This window comes from Protomyctophum parallelum, assembly GCF_964188405.1.
Source record: "Protomyctophum parallelum genome assembly, chromosome: 14".
NCBI classification, from domain to species: domain Eukaryota; kingdom Metazoa; phylum Chordata; class Actinopteri; order Myctophiformes; family Myctophidae; genus Protomyctophum; species Protomyctophum parallelum.
In genome coordinates, this window is record NC_139709.1 from 30,929,946 (window position 1) to 30,952,904 (window position 22,959).

General features: G+C 43.8%; 1 protein-coding gene across 2 annotated transcripts; it reads right to left on the minus strand.

The window, feature by feature from the left end:
- Positions 1-3,731: 3,731 nt before the first annotated feature.
- scinlb (scinderin like b) lies at positions 3,732-22,231 on the minus strand. 2 transcript variants are annotated; one of them, XM_083782567.1, is made up of 16 exons: positions 22,011-22,231; positions 19,562-19,716; positions 15,429-15,590; positions 14,175-14,324; positions 13,429-13,518; positions 12,520-12,652; positions 11,316-11,404; positions 10,648-10,863; positions 9,390-9,520; positions 8,390-8,480; positions 7,568-7,738; positions 7,116-7,290; positions 6,570-6,685; positions 5,869-5,946; positions 5,630-5,690; positions 3,732-4,780 (listed from the first exon to the last, which is right to left on the minus strand). In XM_083782567.1, exons 1-16 carry the CDS (start codon positions 22,189-22,191, stop codon positions 4,617-4,619), a joined length of 2,163 nt encoding a protein of 720 aa, XP_083638693.1. In that variant the 5' UTR covers positions 22,192-22,231; the 3' UTR covers positions 3,732-4,616. The 2 variants fall into 2 exon arrangements, with proteins under 2 accessions (XP_083638693.1, XP_083638694.1); XM_083782568.1 differs by lacking the exon at positions 22,011-22,231 and adding an exon at positions 21,834-21,851.
- Positions 22,232-22,959: the final 728 nt, after the last annotated feature.

The window sequence follows — 22,959 nt, forward strand, 5'->3', positions numbered from 1 at the left end:
ATTATTTCATTTTGAGTTGCCGTGTTTTGGAAGCCAGTCTATAGTGGCAGTGGCAGCAGACCAGCATTGATTAATCTAATTAGAGAAGTAAGTTGAACAGGTGCAGGGCATGAGCTAATCATGACTGAATAAATGGTTCTTCTCCATGACAGGTCGGGGCTCTCTGGGCGTGGACGCTCTAGCTCACGACTGGCCAAGAGGCCTGCTTTATGCTTTTCCTCCACTGTCACTGATATCTCCGGTATTGGAGCGAGTGAGGACCCGGGGCTTGTCAGTAATACTGATAGCCCCAGGGTGGGGCTCGTGGAGGTCGGAAATAACACCTCTCTTATGCGGGCACCCATGGCAGCTCCCGCTGAGGAGGCACCTCCTGACCCAGGCTAGAGCCCAGTCGACTAGGGACGCCTATGGCGGCAGGTTGAACGCGTTCGAGAAGTGGTGCGTTCAGGAACGGGTGGTTCCTTTCCAGGCTCCGGTAAGGGTCATTCTGCTTTTCCTACAGAGTCTGATGGACAGGGGTCTGTCTTTCAGCTCTATAAAGGTGTATATGGCGGCTATATCGGCCTGCCACGTGGGTTTTGGCGATGGCACCGCGTGGATGCACCCCCTAGTATGTCAATACATGAAGGGTGGGTCCCGCCTCCTCCAGGTGCCCAAGTCGCTGGTTCCAGCGTGGGACCTTTAGAGTCAGTGGACTTGCAGTTCCTGTCTCTTAAAACAACATTATTGTTGGCGCTGGTGACCGCTAAGCGGGTCAGTGATATTCATGCTTTCTCAGTGAGCGAGGAGTGCACTCGTTTTTCTGAGGATAGAACAAGGGTAGTCATTAGAACCAATCCGGCTTTTCTGCCTAAGAACCAGCTGGCCACGTGCGTGCCGGTGGATCTGGTGGAGTTCTGTCCACCACCTTTTACCTCTGAGGAGGATAAGAGGAGGGAGGCACAATCTGTGTCCGGTAAGGGCGTTACGGATTTATATAGACAGAACGGCGACGCACAGGAAGACAGCTCAGTTGTTTGTCTCCTGGGGCCCCAGGACTCTGGGGAAGGCTATAACTAAGGTGAGGGTCTCACAATGGATAGTTGAAGCCATAGAGCGGTCATACTCGTGTAAAGGTTGCAGCCTCCCATAAGCAAGAAGGCGCACTCTACACGGGGGATGGCGACATCCTGGGCCCTATGTAAAGGGGTATCAATCCGGGATGTGTGTACTGCGGCGAGTTGGGGCTCCTCCTCAACTTTTGCCAGGTTTTATAGGCTGGATGTGACTGCGGCGCCTGTGGCACGTGCAGTCCTCAGTGTGGCCTCTAGGTAGAGGCCGGAGATGTTGGGATCCATAATGGTTTTCACTTGCTCTGGCTCTTCTCGTTTCTCCCTACCGGTTCTGAACTGGGGGGATCATATAGTACTACACTAAGCACTGTTCAGATCTACGTCTGTCTGCTCTTTATGCTGACCTTATAAGACATGTCTGTGACTGTCAGGTTTTTTTTTTTGACTGCCTGGCGGGCAGGACTTAGGCCCTCCTTATCTCACAGGCTATGAGTCGGGCCCAAGGGGCTTGGACTTTGTGGCTACAATAAGGGAGTGTATCACGTCTCCTAAAGCGAGTTTCCTTGTGAGTCTAAATTATAATTAACTATAGGTTATGAAGGTAACCCAGGTTAATTAATTAGACGAGCAAGGAAACTCGCCAAACAATGGGTGGAGCCTGGTTTTTATACCACCAAGCTGGAGGGGGTGGTCAAGGCTCCCATTGGTCCCAAACCCAGTCAATCAATTGCCTGTGAGTGTATTATAATGCTTCTGTGATTATGACGAAGTCACAATCTCCTAAAGCGAGTTTCCTTGCTCGTCTAATTAATTAACCTGGGTTACCTTCGTAACCTATAGTTTAACGTCGTTTAAGACAAGCAGATCGCAAACCAAAAAAGACGAGTAGGGAGTCAATGGAGGGTATTGCAACTCTAGATTCATCCCGTTATAAAAAAATCTAGAGTTGCAAATTGCGGCTATCCTTGCAGGTGATTCTTTTTCTAAGTGCTGGAGTTTGGAAGTGCTCGTTAGATATCACTCAACTGCCCTGCGTACCACCTGTTTTGAATTACCACATAATGCAAGAGGCAGGCAGGCAGCAGGACATTGCTTTACTTAAAACGAGTGCTTCCAAACTCTGAAAAAAACATGGCCATGGTCTGCAAAAGGTAAATAGGAGTGGTTGCACCACTCAAAAAGACAAAACACCATACAGATATGAACATGAACACCCCTCTACAGTGCTTTGGCACCTTCCCAATCAACAGGATTGCAAACAACACTGCATATGAGACAGGCCGGTGACCCACACATAATTTAGCTTCCCCACAGTGTCAATAAATTAACACATTATAAACCATTTTTGTTCTCTTGTGTGTTGTTACTTAAACATGGTCTATATGTTGTACACAAGGAAACATGTGCAACACAACATGACTTAACAGTCACTTCCAATCAAGCAGCTGGTGATGTCAATTAGTAATTTTGACTCAGGTGAACACACACACACACACACACACACACACACACACACACACACACACACGCTTCAGCAAATAAAAGCTTCAATCACATCACACAAAACAACAATGCTTCTAACTAACTAGTTGCTGCTTTATCAATTGGAAAATCAAAACAAAATTACACACAGGCAATTCCATCAATTCCTTAATGATAATTAAGCAGTTAATTAGATAAGCCAGTGCACCATTGGTCCTTCCAGCCAGGTGGTCCCCAACTAAATGAATGATGAGTTTGTAACCAAATGGACACTTGAATATTTAACTCTTGATATAATGAAACCAAATGGACCCATCAGAGTAAATATCTGCATTCATTAATGTAATACCAGAAGTCTACACAATTAGATGTAAAATAATTGTCATTTTGATCAACGTTTGCCTGTTATCTCTCCTAATGGTACCAACATCAATACAGAATGGAATTGTGGACAAACTCTTTTATAGAAAATATGTTTTAGTCTCTAAATGTTCTGATGAATTGAAAATGGTGGACCCTGTTGTAAACAATTAAGTGTATAATGCTTGTAGAAGCTTTTTTTTGTTTTTCACCAGCCTGGTAAAAACACTGACGAGTCTAGTCTACTACATTTTTTTGGGCAAAACACATTTCTGTAGATTAGGCCATAATCTACAGAAATGTGTTTTGCCAAAATCGGCCTCATGGTGGTGCTATAACCGGCAGATGTGGAAAAATGAACCTAAATAGGTTTGAATGTTTTTCCTTGGCCTCTAGTGCGCCTACAAAGATGTACACAGATCGGTGCAGTTTACAGTAAGAACATGAATTGGCCTGTTATAGCGCCACCATGAGGCTGATTTGACATTTCTTGTGCCATTTCTTCCTCTGTCTAGTGGGAATGTGTGTGTATATGAAACATTTAAAATATTCCTTTTCAGGCAAACATGTCCCCTGTAAGATGAACCTAAATAGGTTTGAATGGGGTTTCTAGGAGTAAGTATGTAGGACTATAGTAGCATGCCAAAGTTTATGCTATTGCCATAGAGAATGCATTGGGCGTGAAACTACAAAACAGTAAAAAGTTCCAGCATGTGTCTCCACAGTAAGATGAATTATAAAAAGTGTGAATGGAGTTTCTAGGTGAAAGCGATTTTTTGACGTGACAAAATCTGATTTCCAACTTCAATCTGAAAAATGTTTTAAAAACCACAGTGCTTCAAATACTGGACATTTTATTTGAAATCCATCCACCCTTCCAGCATCAGAGTCCTAAGGTAAAAGCAACACAGATGCCTTATAACCTGCTCAGACACAGACTATGATTCATAAAAAATAAAATACGTGCAGCTAGTAGCAAAGAGCCTCATTTCAAAATAAGCCAGCCCCTATAAAACCATAGTAAAAAAAAAAGATTAGTGACATGAATACATTGCATAATGGAATTAATTCATGACACATGCATTGCAAAGACAAAAAGGGCATGTTTGAACTATGGACACATTTCAAGTTTTTTATTTAATTGAAGTGGGAGCACACTTTGAAATTAAACCCTTCAAATGAAGTCCATGGCATTACCATCATCAATACGACAGTACACAGTTTGACAAATCAATACATGGTCTACACTACCATAAAAAAACAATACAGAAAGGTGCACAAGTTGATATCATTTGAACACAAGCACAGCATAGTGGAAGAGAGGAGAGGGAAACAGCTGATATCTGATATTGGCTTCTTGTCCTATTTCCCCCTGCTGTACACATCTCACTCATTAGGAGTGCTGCAAATATCACACTGATGCTTTTCACAGAATCGCAGCCAATAACATGTATGTGCTCGTGCTGTAAACAAAACACAGTAGAGGATCCCAAAAAACACTAATGTGATGTGATGGAACCCCTATTTTAATTTCAGCGAGCTGCACTGTGACAAAGGAAAAGGGCAGGCTATCAAGAAGGTAATAGTGCTAAAAAGTGAAATTGGCACTTTAGGGATCTTTGGGGAAAGGGAATACTTCTATTGCCTGAGATGCTAGACATAGCCAGAGAGTAACTGGGGTGTTGGAGTGGTTGTAAGAGCCCTGGAGGTTTGGTGTTCAGTTCAGAAGAATCGTCCACGGATTCTGTCCAGTAGGTCTGTCTCCCACATCTTGGGATCCCAGGCCTGGAACCAGCCAGTGAATGTTGGGGGTTCGTCCCCCTGTTTGATGGTGGAGATGGCCAGCCCTCTACGACCAGAGGGGTCTGAGTCCACATATTCCTTTGCTGAAAGACAGAGAAGAATGTAAACATTAGTTGCTTACATCATAAGGTGGCGAGGACGATTCTACAAAATGTCTCTGTCAGTCGTCCTCACACTATTTCAGAATTATCTGAATTTGGCCACGGACCCCAATCCCCCCCCTGAAGCAAAGATTTGAGTTAAAAATGTTCGTTCTGACAGAATATATTCAAAGATATCCACCACATTTTCACGATTTTTCAAAAATAGCAGATCTACAAGCGTGTAAAGAGCTTTACTCTAGGACCTGGCTAAGATATGTATGCGCTTCATTTAGTGGAGAATATCTCAACTGCTCTTGGCTAATATGACCACTGCGAACAACGTGGGAACTGTGAAAAAATCTATCTGGGGCGAAATACCCGGAAATGACCACACCAGACAGCTACTTCAAACATGGCTCTATCTTCTAAACTGTTTGTGCGACAGATTTCCTGAGATGCTCAAAATGTTCAGAATGTTTGAATACTCAATAGACCATATGCACACAGCGGTCATCTTTCCACAAATTAATGGCAGGGTGGAAACTAGCCGCAATTTGCCAATGACTACCCATACATCTAAACAGACAAAGTCCTATCTAATTGTATTAAATCATGTCAAACTCACTAAAATTGCAGCTGTACGAAAAGCTTGAATGATGCTCTTTCTATCTGCAAAGTGTTTTTTTCATAAAAATCCACCATAGACATGTTATGAGCTACTTTATGTCAAGTATTGGAGTTTGGAAGCGTTCGTTGATTAATCACAAATGATACTAAATACCTTTTTCCTTCAGACAGTCTAAGTGGACTATTACATCTGATGTATGATGTAGAGAGATTGTTACAAACCGATTTTGGGAGCTCCGGTCCTTTCCTCTTTATTAGCTTCTTTGCCAATCCAAAGGAAGATCTATGAGGAAGATACAAGCATGTAGCATATCATAATGCAACCTGTCAACCTAAGGCCACAACCCATCTTAACATGTCTCTGGGCTCTCTTGATTACAGAAATAACTCAATGGTTTATTCATTCATAGTAGTATTGCTGATAATGAGTAAACATTGAAGACGATGTGCCCTCATCTCACCTGGTCCCAGGTATCCAGGAGCATGACATCATCAGTAGCCAGGTCTGACTGAGTGAAGTCCCCTGGTACCTCCTCCACCTGGAAGACAATGCGTTTGACAAGTATGCCAACATTACTGCATGTAACAATGTTCTGCCGTATATCTCTGCTGGAGGAAACCTCATAACTCCAAAATGTTCATTTTTCAGGAAATGAAAAATATACATTTTTCAGGAAATTAAGAAAACCTTATATTTTTAACACAAAGCAATACATTACAGCCTCATCGAAGTTGGTGTTGTAACTATATATATTGTCAATTACCTCCATAAGAGGGGGAGAGGTGGTGGAGTTAGTTGCTTTAGCAGACATTTTGAGGGTCCAATGGAGTTAAGGTTTTGTCCAAAGCACCTTTTACTACTTTCCATTGGTTCAATATTTTCGAAACAACACAGACACGTAAAGGGTGTTCAATAGCACTGATTTATGCAAAGAAAATAAATTCAAAAACCACAAAAATTGAGTTATGAGGTTTCCTTCCGACAGCAACGAGATTATGCACTTTGTAACTGTCTGTTTTCCTATTATCTGACTGCACTGACATTTATGTCTTTTGACCTTCTTGTACTTCTGTTCGTGTTGATATTATAAATATATATATTTCAAATGTGCGCACTTATAATAAATAATAATAATCCTTCCCATTCCTTCCATTGGCTTACCGTGAGTCGTCCAGTTTTGTTGGAGCAGCCAAACAGACGTGGGGGTTTAACCATATTACGCAGACTCTTGGAGGTTTGGTAGTCCTTCTTACCACCCAGGGCAGACCAGAAACCAGCTGGAACAAAGACATGGATTAGCCACAGGTTATTATTAGGTTTCCTAGTGGCTGTAAGATGCTACAGAGCTATGACGCAGCTGCTCCTACTACTACTCATTATCTTGCCGACCCTACAAAGGTCGGCATCACAACCCCACCCTTTGCTAGCCTGGTTAATAAACCAGACCGAATCAGCCGTTGGCAAAATATTAGTCTGGTTTATTAACCAGGCTAACCCTTTGCATCTTAAGTGACTAACTGGAATTAATCTGTGGGAAACAACCGAACACAAGTGTAAAAGTGAACCCAAATTGATCCTTTTTATGGTGCTGCTTGCTGAAGGGTTATTATTATCAGCCAAATGCACTATAAAGTATAGATTATGCTTAGCAGTGGCGCCTTCCTATCATGGCTGTTTGTCCTCGTTGAGAGCTCTGAGGACACTCACCTGGCTCCGTGCCCTCTGACACGTCGCTGCTGCCGCCGCCCAGGAAGCCCACCACGTGCTTGGCGGCGACCATCTCCTCGTCGGTGGCTCCCGCGCCACGCCACACGAACATGGCATCGGGAGCTTTGAGCACAAACACGTCGTTGGTGTTGAGAGTGGACGCGCAGGGCTCCACCTGCAGGGAACAGAGAGAGGGGGAGAGCTGTAAGGCCTCACTCACACCTAAGACACACGCAAGACACACTTGTGTTCCGTGTGTACATGCAACAAGGTTATGTCTTCCAACCATGTGACTCCCATTGGAAATGCATTGAGGCGGCCATGACACACAGAACACAAAGGACACAAGTGTGTCTTAGGTGTGAGAGAGGCCTAAGTGGCTGCAAGGACGCAAAAACAAGGTACTGTCATATACACACACACGCACACAGACAAAATGGCTGACAGCTGACCTCCACAGCCCGTGTGGCGTTAGAGGAGCTCTGGCGGATGTGGAAGAGGCGCGTGCCGCCCGCCTTGGTCTGGCCACCCTTGCGCGACGTCCCGCCACTGTGGATGATCATGGGCTTGCCCTGGAACAGACTCATCAGGTGGGGGGGCTCCTGGCCCTGGGTCACTCGCACCTATAGTGGACACAAGAGGCAGAGAAGCTATATAGACCTTTTTTTCTTTTTTTTATCAAAGTTTTTTTATTAATGTTCACACGAAAATATTATACAACATTTTTCGAACTTTTTTTCCCCCTTTATTCCCTCCCCTCCCCCCAGAGTTCCCGCTCTGAAAGAGCCACAACCCCAGTATCTTATTTGAGAGGTCAGCTCGGGAGGTGTTTTCCAATGGGGGAATAACTGTTTTTGTCACATCTAAGTCAAATTAAACTCTAATCAAGTCCTGAATATCTAAAAAAAAACATCAACCTCATGAATGGTATTTATTGGGTATTGAAAGAATGGAAGTTTCACATTTCACTAGATTGTGACTGCAGTGTTTTTTTGTCAGAGCTGGCAGGACTGTTCTGGGAGCAGTTTTACAACATCGTAATGTGACGTGACTGTCGTGACAATAGATCTGCAGGGTTGCTATACTGGCTGTATTGGCTTGCATGTGCCAATTAAAAACAACTTGAGATCATGAGACAGATTAGAGCCCATGATGTCTCCATTATAGGTCTGTGACTCCACGGTACACACTCTTAACTAGTTGATTTGTGAAGTATGACAGACAGACGAAAGTAGCCTCGTAATGAGGCCTGAGGCCTAAAACCAAGCACCGACCTGAACTGGGGATCCTCCCATTGAGTCATCCAGCTTCACTGTCATGAAGGCTGAGGCAGCCAACTCATCCTGGGTGCATTTGAGTCCCTGCCTGGAACACACACACGCACACGCACAGTCTGAATGGCATGCAGTACATGGGAGTACACTATGTCGCAGTGAGGGAATTTCAGTTTAACACAAATACAATGCTAAAAGGATTGAACCCAAGAAAGCACTATGGCTTGTTGTTTCCCCTCCACTTTATGTCAGTCACGTTTGCACACTGCCGCTGAATATTTCCTCAATATAAGGTTTTTTTCCCCCCCCGGACCAGGTCATATTTTATCCGTTTTCCGCAGCTGTCTAGTGGGGTCTAGTTGTGTGTTGGAAAGCTAGTGATAGCCTACTACTTTCGGATCTGCAAAATGCAGCGGGGAAGAAGAAAAGAAAACGCACCAGTCTGAAACCACCTTTGGTGACAGACAATATCTGTAATACTATGTGAAAACATAATATTAATTAGTTAATCAAAAAGAAAAATATGTACGGTAAACAGTTTGAGGGGGGGGGGGGGGGGGGGGTATGGATTTTCTTTCATGGCTGTTTGGTGGCATAGCAGTAGATTTTCTTCTTTCTTTTTTTTGCCTTTATTGATAGATAGATATATAGTAGGTTAGGTTGACAGGAAACGGGGAGAGAGATGGGGGGGAGAAACACATCAAAGGTCGTCGGTATCGGGACTCAAACCCGCGACAAGCTGTCAGGCTTGGATTACCAGCCTAGGTAGAACAAATGTAACCCCTTTGTTATGATTTGTGGAGCTCCCGTATGGTGTAGTCGTGTATAGACCAAAGGGTGTGTGTCTATGCCACCTGGACACACATGTATTAATTAGGGGATGTATAAACTCACATGCATGTACCTATGTAACACCTATGTAACACACCTATGTAACACACACACACACACACACACACACACACACACACGCACACACACATACAGACACACATCCTACCAGGTGTATATGATGTGCTGCTCACGCCCTCCCAGCCTGTAGCTATAGAGGATAAGGTAACAGTCTCCACCATAGAAGTGCCCATAGGAGGAGGCGTCCACGGGCACCTTCTCGCCTTCCACGCGCCAGATCTAACAACAACATGATGAACAAAACAAAACAGGAACATTTACATTAAATCAAATTACATTCTCTGCTAAGGCGGCGCAATGTATCGTTGTCGTATCGTTATCGAGGTATGAACGTGCGCAATATCAGCATTGCAAAAAGGCAAAGGTATCGCAATGTATTTATATCAATAGATTGTCAATATATCGAATTATCGTCGATATATATTGTCCACTTCTAAAGCCAGCAACATCCCATCCATGCTAGTTTGTATTGATGCTACACTTTGAACATCAAATTACAAGTGTGGGGACTGGGGACCCAATAGCACTTAGAATTAAGAGTGATATTGACTTGTTATTAAAGGACAACTTTAGTTTTTTTCAACCAAGGTTCATGTTTCAGGTTGTTATTAGAGAAAGTAAAAGATGAGTGTAAATTTTTCTTCTTTTGCTGCTTTCTTTAGTTTTAGGGATTTTAGCAGTTTTTGACAGGGGGGCGGGGGCATTCGAGCATGGGGCTAAATATGTATTATTTTACAAAATGTTATAGCGATTTTTTTTATTTATTATTTACTCTAGTCCTACTAAACCCGAAACAAATACATCTGGCCACAAAAGATCACAAGATCTACTGAATGTGTCAAACTGACATATTGAGCCTATAACACACAGTGTGGCTTCCCCCCAGTAGGCTACCTTCACATTCAGTAGATCCTGTGATCTTCTGTGGCCAGATGTAATTTCCTGGGGTATATTAGGACTATAGTAAATAATAAAAAAAGAAATCGCCATAATATTTTGTAAAGAAATACATATTTAGCCCCATGCTCGAATGCCCCCGCCCCCCTGTCAAAAACCGCTAAAATCCCTAAAACAAAAGAAAGCAGCAAATGAAGAAAAATGAACACTCATCTTATACTTTCTCTAATAACAACCTAAAACATGAACCTTGGTTGAAAAAAAAATAAAGTTGTCCTTTAAGAGTTTTTTTAATAATGTTTAGTCTTCAATGTTGGCATAAATACCGAGATATGACATTTTGTCCGTATCGTGCAGCCTAACTCTACCATGATCCGATATCTGACACATTTTTGTCTATTCATGTTTGCACATTTTACAGCAACACAGACAGGAGGACACACGCATACCTGAACCTTGCCCGTGCCGTCGTCGACCATGCCATGCTGTGCAGCCATGGCCTTGTTGGAGTGCAGGGTGGAGGCGTCGAAGGGCACCTGCTCCACCTTGGCTATGCGGCCGATGGTGTAGGCCTTGGTGGGGCCTGTGGTCTCGTCCTTGTCCTTCCAGTCGCCGAAGAACTGCTTGAACAGCGTGGTCTCGGCCCCCGCAGGCAGAACCTGGATCTGCGGGAGGGAAATGATTTAGAAGAAAGTTATTTTATTTGTACCCATAAGTAGATGAATCATCTCTGGAGTGTAGTGTTACTGCTGCATTACCATTCACATACAGTGCTTCCTAATAGCTGAAGTGTATTTGTATGCAACAAGGATTTCTCTTCTCTGATACTGTATATCAGTGAAACTGTAGACCAGTAAGAGTGACCAATACAGCAGTATTAAGATGCATAGTCTAGCGACTCTAGCCATATATATGGCTGTGTTTCAACCAAAGTTTGTTTTGAACTTTTCAGCTCCCCCTGGTGGACAAATGAACACAGTGACATACGAAAGAAGCTGCCTCTTCACAATAGTTGTGCACTCATTCTGGCCTGGGTGCTTCTCAACTAATAAGTGTTCAGACTTCAGATAGCTTATGCTATGCGTGTAGAGATTAGCACCTGTATCAGTCACTGTACCTGGGTCCTATTAGAATATCCCTTATCCTTGATGAACTGCTGGGCTGCTGACATGGCAGCTTTGCGTTCCGATGTGTTGGCCTTAGGTCCTGTGAGCAGTCAGACAAAGATGTCGCAGTGAGCAAGTAATCATTTTCAGAACACAAAATATATATATATATATATATTGAATTTGGAAAAATGTTAGCAGAGAACATTCCGGTCCTTGGTTATAATTGGCTGAGCCACGCTCAACACCTTTGTGAAGAACACACTATAAACACACACCTGAGACCACATTACATGAGTATTACGGTTTGTACTAAATGTAGGAGACTAATGAGAGGAAAGAGATTATTACAGAATATAATAGGAAGATGGAAAACAAGGAAGGAAGTACTGCACCTGATTTACCTGTATATTGATTTCCTGCTCTGTGCTATTTATGCTCTGTTTTATATTTTATTGTCTCTTTTCATTGTTTTATATTGCTATTCTTGTTTTTACTCTGTTCAGCACTTTGGTCAGCTTTGGCTGTTGTAAAGGTGCCAGGACCATTTAATAAATAGACTATGTGGTCCGTTCGCTGTTTTTTCTGGTGTGCAGGGAAAGGTATAGCAGCCAGATATCCAGATAACCACCCATACTTAAACACGCGTTCCACTGTGTCTGTGCATTGCTTGTCAAACTCAATGTTACTGAAGAATTCCATTGCTTGACAGAATAATTATTATGATATTTATCAATACATTATTGCATTTTTGTTACTGTTTATTTGATTCGTGCAAAGGTGGTTCCAGGCAGTCCATTTCATACTGTGCCTGAAAACACCCCTTAACTGTTCTAAAATTAATTTAAACGATGGGCTCTGGGGGCATATTGCTTTCATATAATATGCAAAGTATACACGCAGCAGCCATTTTGCTCTTGCATAATACTGAAGTAGAATGATGTGAGGCGTTCTGACTGAAGTGTATCTGGACAAGTTTAGTTTGCCTTGACTTGTATAATCGCACTTGCCCTTGAGTATGCAATTAATCCAGTCTGTTTCCAGCTTGTTCAGTAATATAAAGCTAAAAAAAAAGAAATGGGGCCGTGGCACAGACAGGGGAAGATACAGTGAGGAAGCATAGTGGTTGGGTTGAGAAAAAAGTGAAACCCAGAACTATATGGAGAGCAATTTATCTTCAACTGTTTTATCTAATCTGTGATTGCGAAGACACACCTTTCCAAACAAACACATTCTTGTCCGGCCCGTTGTCCAGGATGTAGCACTCTTCCAGAGCGAGCATGGCCTGTTTGAATGGACTGGACTGGGCCACTACTGAGGTCTTCATACAACCAGAGGCATCGGAGATCTAAACAACACAAGAATATCACAAGCAAGCAGATTCATGTAGGAACTTTAGTTTAAGTGTAAACACAAACAAGGGACAGTTTTAACTCATGTAATTAATTTGTTAAATGAATAAAAAAGAATATTACTAATATTATTATTTAAATTGATAACCGAGTTCTTGCTGAAAAATGTTTCAGCTCCAGTCTGTAACTTCAGTATAGCACCCTCAGTTGACATAACCTTACCCGCCGCAATCACAGTGATTTATTGGAGTTGGGATATTCTTTCACTCTGAAATACATTTTCTGGCCTTTTGATGCAAAGACATTACTGTTGGGGGTTAATAACTGAGAGAGGCCTATATTTGGATCTATACAATGTTGAATTGAATTATGGATTGTATCTTTATTAATTGTGATGAACCTCATGTATTCATTTCATTAGGCCGTAGCATAGAAGCAAAAACAAGCTAGGGGACATGCAACACAGCTCTCTAGCCAGAAACTGCCGGAGATGTTTGTGGCCAAATGTACTCCTACTGTATAACCTTGTTCCATCACCAGCTTTGTTTATATTGTGGTATATTGGATCTTTAATCGCACGATAGAGTAAGCTTACTCTTCTATGCAGTTCTTGCTTCATATAAACATTGTAGATAGCTGAGAGACAGGAAATGAAGTGCAGAGAGCGGAGAGGTCCTGCAACACGTGGTCTCCACAGGATGTTGCAGTTACATGATAAACATACTATCTGGTCAGTTACTTACTGGCACCCCTGCCCTATAGCGTCACTCACCATGTAGAGAACCCCCTTCTTCCTGTTGGAGTTGTCCACCTTCTCGTCGTCCGCGGTGCCGGGGGCAAGGCTGGGTTTGGGTCCCAGAGCCTGGAGGGGCAACAGAAAGGATTAGCAGACATCGTCACTCTCTATTGTTTTCTCATTCGTGTCCTCGGTTCATGGATGGACAAACTCAATGGTGCGCACGCACGCACGCACGCACGCACGCACGCACGCACGCACGCACGCACGCACGCACGCACGCACGCACGCACGCACGCACGCACGCACGCACGCACGCACGCACGCACACACACACACACACACACACACACACACACACACACACACACACACACACACACACACACACATTAGTTCTCAAGCGGCTTGTTTCTCTCTTATTTGGTGCCAGTGTTTACAATGACACTATATGGCAGAGAGTTGGCTCACTGACTGGCACAGCATATAGGACACCATTGTGTTCACACATTCCCACGTTGCTAGTACTTGAATGGCCCGTAAAATCAAATGCTTCAACAATGTATACGGCTCTGGCTTACTAATAATCACTCAAGTTCTGGTGTAGATGCTCAAGTCTAGTAGTGTGCAGTAGAAAGGCTAAGCGGAAAGAGCTAGAGAAAATGAGTGGTGTGTGCGTGTGTGTGTGTGTGTGTGTGTGTGTGTGTGTGTGTGTGGCGTGCGTGTATGCGTGCGTGCGTGTATGCGTGCGTGCGTGCGTGTGCACACATGTACATCATCACCTCTATGATTGCCTCTGGCTCTGCTCCATCGTCGACCATGTGCAGCTTGGCTCTTCCGTTCCTCTCGTTGTCTCTGATGTCAATGGCCACCTGGGAGGCCTTGAGCCTCTCGAAGCGGTTACACTCACTGCCACACCACTGGTAGATGTCCTGCAGGAGAGACGAGTCGACAGAAAGATGTATGAGCAGAGAGAATGGCGGAAAGACACTGAGGATATTAAAACCCATTTTGGGCGGGAACCCCTTTTGGTGTTATCATCATGTTATGCTTTAGCGCGCCACCGAGTGGCGCGCTACGAGCTTGTAGGTCTGCTATTTTTGAAGAATCGTAAAAAGTGACATGAAAGATTTGAGAACGAATGACATAGAAAAACATAGCTTTTTCAAGAAAACAGTCAAAAGACATTTGCAGAATCGTTCCCAGGTGAAAATGGGTTAAGTAGTGACTCAAATGTAATCAATGTCGATGTCTCAACCAAAATGTAGTCACTTGGCAGGATTTTATTCATGTTTTACCCTTGTGACGGTCATGTCCTCATAAGACGAACGTAAAAGAGCACAACATACACATTATCACCTGCATACTCCCTCGTAACCCCACACACGTCTCTCTCTCATTCTCCCATTCTCTGACTCTCCTCTCTCTCTCTCTCTCTCCCTCTCTCTCTCTCTCGCATGCACGCACGCACACTAGAGTTCTCAAACTCTGCCCGAACCCGACCAGGCCCGACCCGACCCGACATTTTAGGGCCGGGCCGGGCCTAAAATGTATGCTAATCAGTAGGGCCGGGCCGGGCCGGGCCTGGGGCTCCATGAAAAAATATATTTTTATATTTTGAATAAAATGTACAGTATGCTAATCAGTAGGGCCGAGCCGGGCCGGGCCTGGGGCTCCATGAAAAAATATATTTTATATTTTGAATTTGTTTAGAATAATAAAAATAATAGTTCTGTTCTGTCTGTTTGTGTATTTATCTATTATGAAGATGGTGCTGACTGGCGTTTCACTTTTACTTTGTGTAGAGTTCTCAAATTCTGCACAAACCCGACCAGGCCCGACCCGACCCGACATTTTAGGGCCGGGTCGGGCCTAAAATCTATGCTAATTAGTCGGGCCGGGCCGGGCCTAGGGCCGATCAGTTAGGGCCCAGTTAGGGCCGGGCCTTAATTTTCGGGCGCGATGAGAACTCTAACGCACACACACACACACACACACACACACACACACACAGAGCACAGACTTGGAACCTGTACCTTTCCCAGGTCGACTATGAAGCAGTCTCCCTGGTTGAAGCTGCTCCAGGACAGGTCCACCTCCGTGGCCCTGATGGCCCTCCGTCCCTTGATGTGCAGGAGCCTCTGAACGCTCATGTCATTGGTCACCACGTGCTGGAAACCAGAAGCCACTCCTCCTTTCTATATGGAACAAAGATGGTTCAAGAAAAGATCATTTTCATCTGCAAAGTATAGCACATATTGAGGATAAAAAAAAGTGAGGGCGCCCCTCGCTTCACACAACTGTGATTTTTCCATTCTGAGGACTAACTATATTCACACCCGAAAGGGGTGGGGGGATTTAAAGGCTCATTCATAGTCTGGATTTACGGTGGTGAGGTGACCACCGAACTACAACATGACGTCACGAGCCGCGGTGAAGAGCAGACCACCGCCACCGCCACCGCCCCAGCCCTTCTCTCTGTTTTTACTCACCACCGCTCAACGTTATTTCAGCTCCAGTGGTCACCTCACCGCCGGAGCGGTGGTCACCTCACCACCGGAGCGGTGGTCACCTCACCACCGGAGCGGTGGTCACCTCACCACCGGAGCAGTGGTCACCTCACCACCGGAGAGGTGGTCACCTCACCACTGGAGCGGTGGTCACCTCACCACCGGAGCAGTGGTCACCTCACCACCGGAGCAGTGGTCACCTCACCACTGGAGCGGTGGTCACCTCACCACCGGAGCGGTGGTCACCTCACCACCGAAAATCCAGATTATGAATGCCATACGAGTCGATACAACATGAGATCTCCATGTGAATAATATGGTCTCATGTAGAAATTAATTCACATTCTCTATACCATTTTAATCATTCTACATTAACTATAAGCCTATACACAGGCCACAATATAGTGCTGTTATAACAGGAGCCATTCATGGAAATGTAAACACTAAGGCCTCACTCACACCTAAGACACACACAAGACACACTTGTGTCCCGTGTGTTCTGTGTGTCATGGCCGCCTCAATGCATTTCCAATGGGAGTCACATGGTTTGAAGACACAACCTTGTTGCATGGTGGGAGGGAGGGCAGAAGACAGCCATGCAACAAGGTTGTGTCATGAAACCATGTGACTCCCATTGGAAATGCATTGAGGCGGCCATGACACACAGAAGACACAAGTGTGTGAGTGAGGCCGATTTGAGAGGGGATGTCTAACTCTCAGCGAGTTGTGATGCCAGCCAGGGGTCAAAGACGCTCATGACACAAATGAGATGAAAAGCGGTCCCACGCTGTACAACCACACGGAACACAGGGTCATTTAATTTAACTGTAAAGGTTTTAACGCCCCCACAATTAAATTAACATTGTTTAGGAATCATACGGCAATCTGAGAACCCATCATCAAAAATTAAGGAAAAGCTCGAGAGACTACTCATACGGATACAGGTACAAGCAGCGAACTGCAAGGATAAAATAGCTAATTTACTCTGCAGGTATCAATCACACTACTAGCTAATAGCACTCATTATTAATAGTATACAAATCAGAAGTTTTAGCAACACTACATTTTAGAATGAAATGGAGTAGAGAGTTAGTATGCACCCAGGTTGGCAGAGGAAGTGTAGTGCCCAGGATTAGATAATTGACGATAAAATGGGTTGCAGAATCATGGGATAAGAATTATGAGAAAAAAAAAGGTTATGTGACCTAGCGCTGGTAAAGGTCTGCCCAGTTAATTGTCATGGGAATGGTCAGGACTCAGGAGACATAATGTCAAAGGTCTCTACACTAGTTTGTTATGATTTGTAACCGCGTTACCACGTGTTTAGGATCCCAGATGAATACAAAGCTTCTTTATGTGTAACAGGCTGACTTCACTCATTTTGTGAGTGAGGTGATGGCCTATATAAAATAAATCCTGGTATGCTCTATGTTTGTTGGAGAACTCCCCGGACCGGTCTGTGACAATAAACTGACAGAGAAGGACGTACTTGACTCTACATTCCTTTTTTTTAGTGCCATGCCATGAAGCACTTGTATTATCAGAGAGCTAACATGATTTTAACAGAGGGAACCATGTTCTGAATCTGTTCTACACAATAGTTCTCTACCGTGGTCCGTGGCACTGCAAGGATGGATGCTCTCGTAATGTGCCATTCTCTTGGTGAGGCCATTAAGTATTTACAAAGCATGCAAATTAAATTTGGCAAACAAATGGAGAGGAAACATATACTGCCAGTGTTCCCTGGGAAGTCCTGCTCCCTACAGGATCTTTCCATTTCCATCGACAACCTGGTGGCTCGTGTCCAACTGCCATGCACGTGGGAGGGAGTGGTACTGTTACTGTACACTACAGCTGTCCTTCAAGGCACACGTTGCAGCAATCACTCACTCCTGTAGTTTTGCACTTTAGAGGTTCAGACACTTCCAAGGAGTCTGTCCATGCAGCTCCTTAATATCCAGACATGATTGATGACCAGGCATGACTCAGCTCCCACCTTGCTGGTCTGCTTGCATCCTCACTCAAACCCCTCCAAATGATCCAGAATGCAGCAGCACGCCTGGAATTCAACCTCTCAAAATGTAATGTCTTTCTCTCTCTCTCTCTCTCCCTCCTTTAGTGCTCACTTCATTGGCTTTCAGTTGTCCTATCCAACACGCTGGTGATGACCAGCAGCCATGGCACCCACTTATCTTCAGGACATGATGCACCCCTTCCCACACTTAGGGCTGTATTTTGCTTAAGTACCAGGTCTTATTACTTAACTTAAGACCTGGAGGCGTGGTCAATGCTCTTTGGCCACTCAGAATAGCCAAATGGCATTGATCACGCCTCCAGGTCTTAAGTTAAGTAATAGGACCTGGTACTTAAGACACGAAAATTACAGCCCCTTACTGGCTTACTGTATAACAGCTAATACAGGATGTATGGACATCCCTTCCTACACCCTGACCAACGCTCCAAGGGCTGTAATTTCGTCCATGCTAAACCCCTTGTCCTTAAACTTCTTTGCTTTTGCCTTAAAATAGCCAATCTACAAGCTCACAATGTGTCGATGTAGATCGGCTAGTTGAACTATTCAAAATTCAATTCAATATTCAATTCAATTCAAGTTTACTAAAGTGTGAAATCACATCAAGTTCTCTCAAGACACTTACATGTAGAGCAGAGACCCGACAGAGATCCCACCCCTGAGCAAGCAATTTTGCCATATTTACACACAAGGATAAACTAAGAATCTTGTTTGTATGTGGAGGAGGGGCCATACGGTGCTCAACATGGAAACCACATCTCATGCTGTCTCAGTGCCTTTCTCCAGAGAAAGACAGTTAAAACTTTTCCATGGCAGTGAGTGTTTATTTGAATGGAAAGAATGCCAGACCATGAGGTCAGATTATGGCTCCCTCTCTGTGCAAAGAACACTGGAGAGGGAGAGAATTAGAGGCCGAAAGGAAGAGAAAGACAGGATAGAAGGGCAAGAAGAAGAAGACAAAAATAGAGAAAAAGAGGTTGTGGGTTTGTTGTGCATGTGTGTATGTGCACGCATGTGCACACATGTGTCTGTGTGCGCAAACAGAACAGAAAACAGAGTTTTCCACAAAGCATCATTGCAGAGGCAGAGCAGTATAAACAGGGATAATTACATCAGCCCAAACCAAGGCGGTCTGGAGGTCTTTATGGAAATGTGAAGCAGATGGTGAATGTTACCAAACTAGAATGTTACTGAACTTGTTTCATTTGTTGAAAATGGCTGTACAGTTGAAGTAGCTGGCTATGGTAACCGTGTTTCAGTCAGTCAGTCAGTCAGTCAGTCAGTAAGACATGGAAAAGGAAGTGTTTTGGCTTGGACCATGCACGAACTTCAGACTGCTATTACTTGACAAAGTTCAGCGCATGTTGTTAATCATTACACCCTACGTATCTGTTACTTTTAAGTGGGCCTTAAGTGGGCTTCTGAGATAGAGTACATGCCTCCACACCCATTTGAAATTTCTATCTCACCGATAAAGACATTTATAAAAATAAAACGTGAAACTAATTGAGAGACAATAGCCAATCTGCATGTAGTTAACAATCAATAGTATGTATCTGTCTGTCCCGTGCACATTGTCTATGCAAACCCCCCCCCCCCCACCCAGGTATTGCACAAGGAAGCTCACCTGGTACTTGATGCCTGATTTGAAGTAACCGACGAAGGTAATGGATTCATTGTTCTGGACCTCCCTGAACTGCACCGGTCCACCGCCAAGAAAATCATCCAGTTGCATGGCAAATATGGCAGCTGCCCCACTCTCATCCTGAGAACAGTCGTCCCCTGGAGGAGAACACAACAGAGAACAGAGCCGAGTCTGCCTGTGAGAATGTATTCAAAAGAAAATTGTGAACGCTATCAAGAGGCCAACTCAGCACTGCACATGTGTTGCACATAAAGATAATGTACCCTGTTTTTTTTCCACAAATGAGTCTTGAAAAATGGGGCTCGTCTTATAATCAGAGTCGGCAACAATACGCTAAGTTGATTTCAAACTGTAGAGAGCATTGGTCCAAAATATACCCAAGATGACTTTATCTTCACCCTTGGAACAACAAGTTGGGTCATTAAACAGTAAATTGTAGCTAGAGTCTAGACCGGTCTCAGGAATGACCGGTCCTAAATATTCACTGCAATAAAAGCCCCTGAGTCACACCCTTCATGAACCCTTGAACAAAAGTCAACAGCTCTAGGCTCACTGGAGACATACATCGAGACGTTACATCCATCATCTACCTTACTGAGATGCAATAGAATGTGGACTCAATTCTTCGGGGTGCATACTTAGTTTAGACTAGTCATTGGTTAGACATGGGTTAAGGTTAGGTTTAGGTGTGCTGCCCCGTGGGAGGTTAGGGTGAGGGTTTGAGATAGGTTGTAGTTGTAGGACTAATGACTGGTCTAACCAATGACTAGTCTAAACCAAATACTGTCTAAACTAAGTATTGCACCCAATTCTTCTAGAATATTCAGTGACTAACATTTGCCCCCCGACAGAGGGATTAATTATGTCTGCACAGTTTCCACAGCAACAACAAATTGACAGACACATTGCAGCAAAGAACAGGGGCCTGTTCGCTTGGTGGCACCGGGGGAGAGGCACTGTAGACGGGAACGACATAAACATGTTGGGACTGGTGCAGTGTGTACTGCCAGAATTATGTAACTTCTAAATGAGAGGTTTCAGTGCTGGAAGGTCGGCTGTAAGATGATCAAAAATACAGTGAATTAGAGTGAATTAAATTGGAATGGCAGAGAGAGGCCCAGGGCAAATGAGGACAAGGTGGCATGGAAAAAACGTTTGCCAGGCCTGGGAAAATAATTTGGCTGATTTATTTAGTAAAGCTTGAGTCAGTGGTTCCCAACTCGTGATACGAGTTGGCAAAACTAGCAGAATACTGCTAGTTTTTTATTCCAGCCATCTAATCAGTGACACATTTAGACTTGGGAATGGGATGCCAGGTGAAAGCAATTAGCTACCTGGTTAAAAAGATGGAATCTGTCTGCAGGATAACCACTGCTTTTCATTGCATTCTCACAATGACAGATTGAAGATGTTTTTTTTTTAACATAAACATTTATCTGTTCCCACATTTACAACCTTTGTAGTTTGTAGTAGCCCTTTTACAACCTTTCCAGTAAGTTCCTTTTGTCTTTGAGGATATGCTGAATGCTGATACAGAGAAGAATGTAACACACTGCTGTGAATTATCTAGCGGAAAGTTACACCAGGGTAGTTAAGTGATGCAAACCGCTCGCCACTTCCTAAACTGAAATAGGTATATGTGGCAAGGAAGTCAACTTCCACTTCTCTTAGTCTGTCTGCATCACTTGCAGTATGAGCAAACACATTGCAATAATGAAACAATGAAACAGAAGATAGCGCCTCTCACCCCAGGCGAGATGCTGACTTCTGCCAAGAGGCAGCAGTCTATCAGGCGATTCAGGCAAACATATCTGTAGTATAGCATTTTATGGGATACCTCATCATAATAACCCATTTTCTGTAATACCGAGATCAGCCTCTGTAGACTATAGTATACAATACAATACATATTATATATATTGTATATTGCATATGGTACAGTATAGCTCACAGCTTCTGTCTTTATACTTATCTTGATCTTGAGAATGGAATTATTAAATGTGTTACTTAATACTCATAACATCACAAGAGACTAAGAGAGATTCTTTGTATGTGCAATAATACTGTACAATTGCGTATCTTAACACATCCACATGTGTTGTCAAATCTATAAAGTGAATTGATCTATTCAACACACCAAAATGCGATGGTGTGTTTGCATCTGAGTTGTGTGTATATGACTGTATGTGTCTTACCCAGCCACATGTAGATGTAGTGGGTGTGTACTGTACATTCTGTATGTTACATGTCTTACCCAGCCACATGTGGATGTAGTGGGTGTGTACTGTACATTCTGTATGTTACATGTCTTACCCAGCCACATGTGGATGTAGTGGGTGTGTACTGTACATACTGTATGTTACATGTCTTACCCAGCCACATGTGGATGTAGTGGGTGTGTACTGTACATACTGTATGTTACATGTCTTACCCAGCCACATGTGGATGTAGTGGGACGGTGCTGCGGTGGTGTAGAGCATTACGTAGGCGTCTCCGGTGAAGAAGTTGCCGTACAGAGCCTTGGGAACCGGTTTCAGGTCCATGTTCTCGATACGCCACACCTGCAGACCCGGCTCCTTCCCAGCGCCCACAAACTCCTTATGGGACACCATGGTGGCTCGGAGAGGCACGGAGGGGCTAGGATAGATGGAGCTGGGGTTGAGAGCGTGGGAGGGAAATATTACAATATTACAATAGGTGGGGAAAGACAGGAATGCAGATCTACAAGCTCATGACACTTATGTCCGGGATTTTCTTAAACTAACTTTGAGTATAAAATTATTAAATGTGTCGGAGTCGTATACGGTACAAAGGTATCTGGATTGTAAGGCCAGATACCTTGTCTCGTATGAGTTGAGGTGTTTTTGATCATGAACGCTACTGAAGGTCTCGATTCTCGAAGAGGTCTGTGTCCTGTGTCTTATGAACCTTTCGGCTATCCAGCCTTCATCAGTGTGATGAAGGCTGGATAGCCGAAACGTTTGCCCCTGTTCAAAAATGAAATAAATATTTTGAACTGAAGTCTAGGTGTGTGCGACCCATGGTCGTATAACAGCCCTAAATTTAATATGGAGGTGGAAAAAACAAGATGTAGAACGATGGTGAGCAAACAGAGAGACAGGGAGAGAGGGAGGAAGTCGATACGAGTGTGCTCAGTGTGATATTCAAATGTATTTTACACCCCATAAACAAATCTGCGCTGCAATTCTAATACTGAAATATGACAAAGAGTAAAGAGAGGGAGAGAAAATTGTCCGGCAGCCGACAGGCTTCTTTTGTTTAAAGTGGGAAATTTGGTATATAGTCTTTTCTATTGGCCTAAAATATTGTCTATATGATACATTCATGAATGAACGGCCGTAGACGTCATGACAAATGTT

Bases quoted from the DNA above. Each gene is read 5' to 3' on its own strand.
- scinlb (XM_083782567.1), bottom strand. From the start codon at position 22,191: ATGGTGTCCCATAAGGAGTTTGTGGGCGCTGGGAAGGAGCCGGGTCTG. The intron at 14,325-15,428 runs GTACAGGTTCCA...TCTCTCCTGCAG, and splicing joins TCATAGTCGACCTGGGAAAG to GACATCTACCAGTGGTGTGG. The intron at 4,781-5,629 runs GTTTGTAACAAT...TCTGTCTTTCAG, and splicing joins GACCGGAGCTCCCAAAATCG to CAAAGGAATATGTGGACTCA.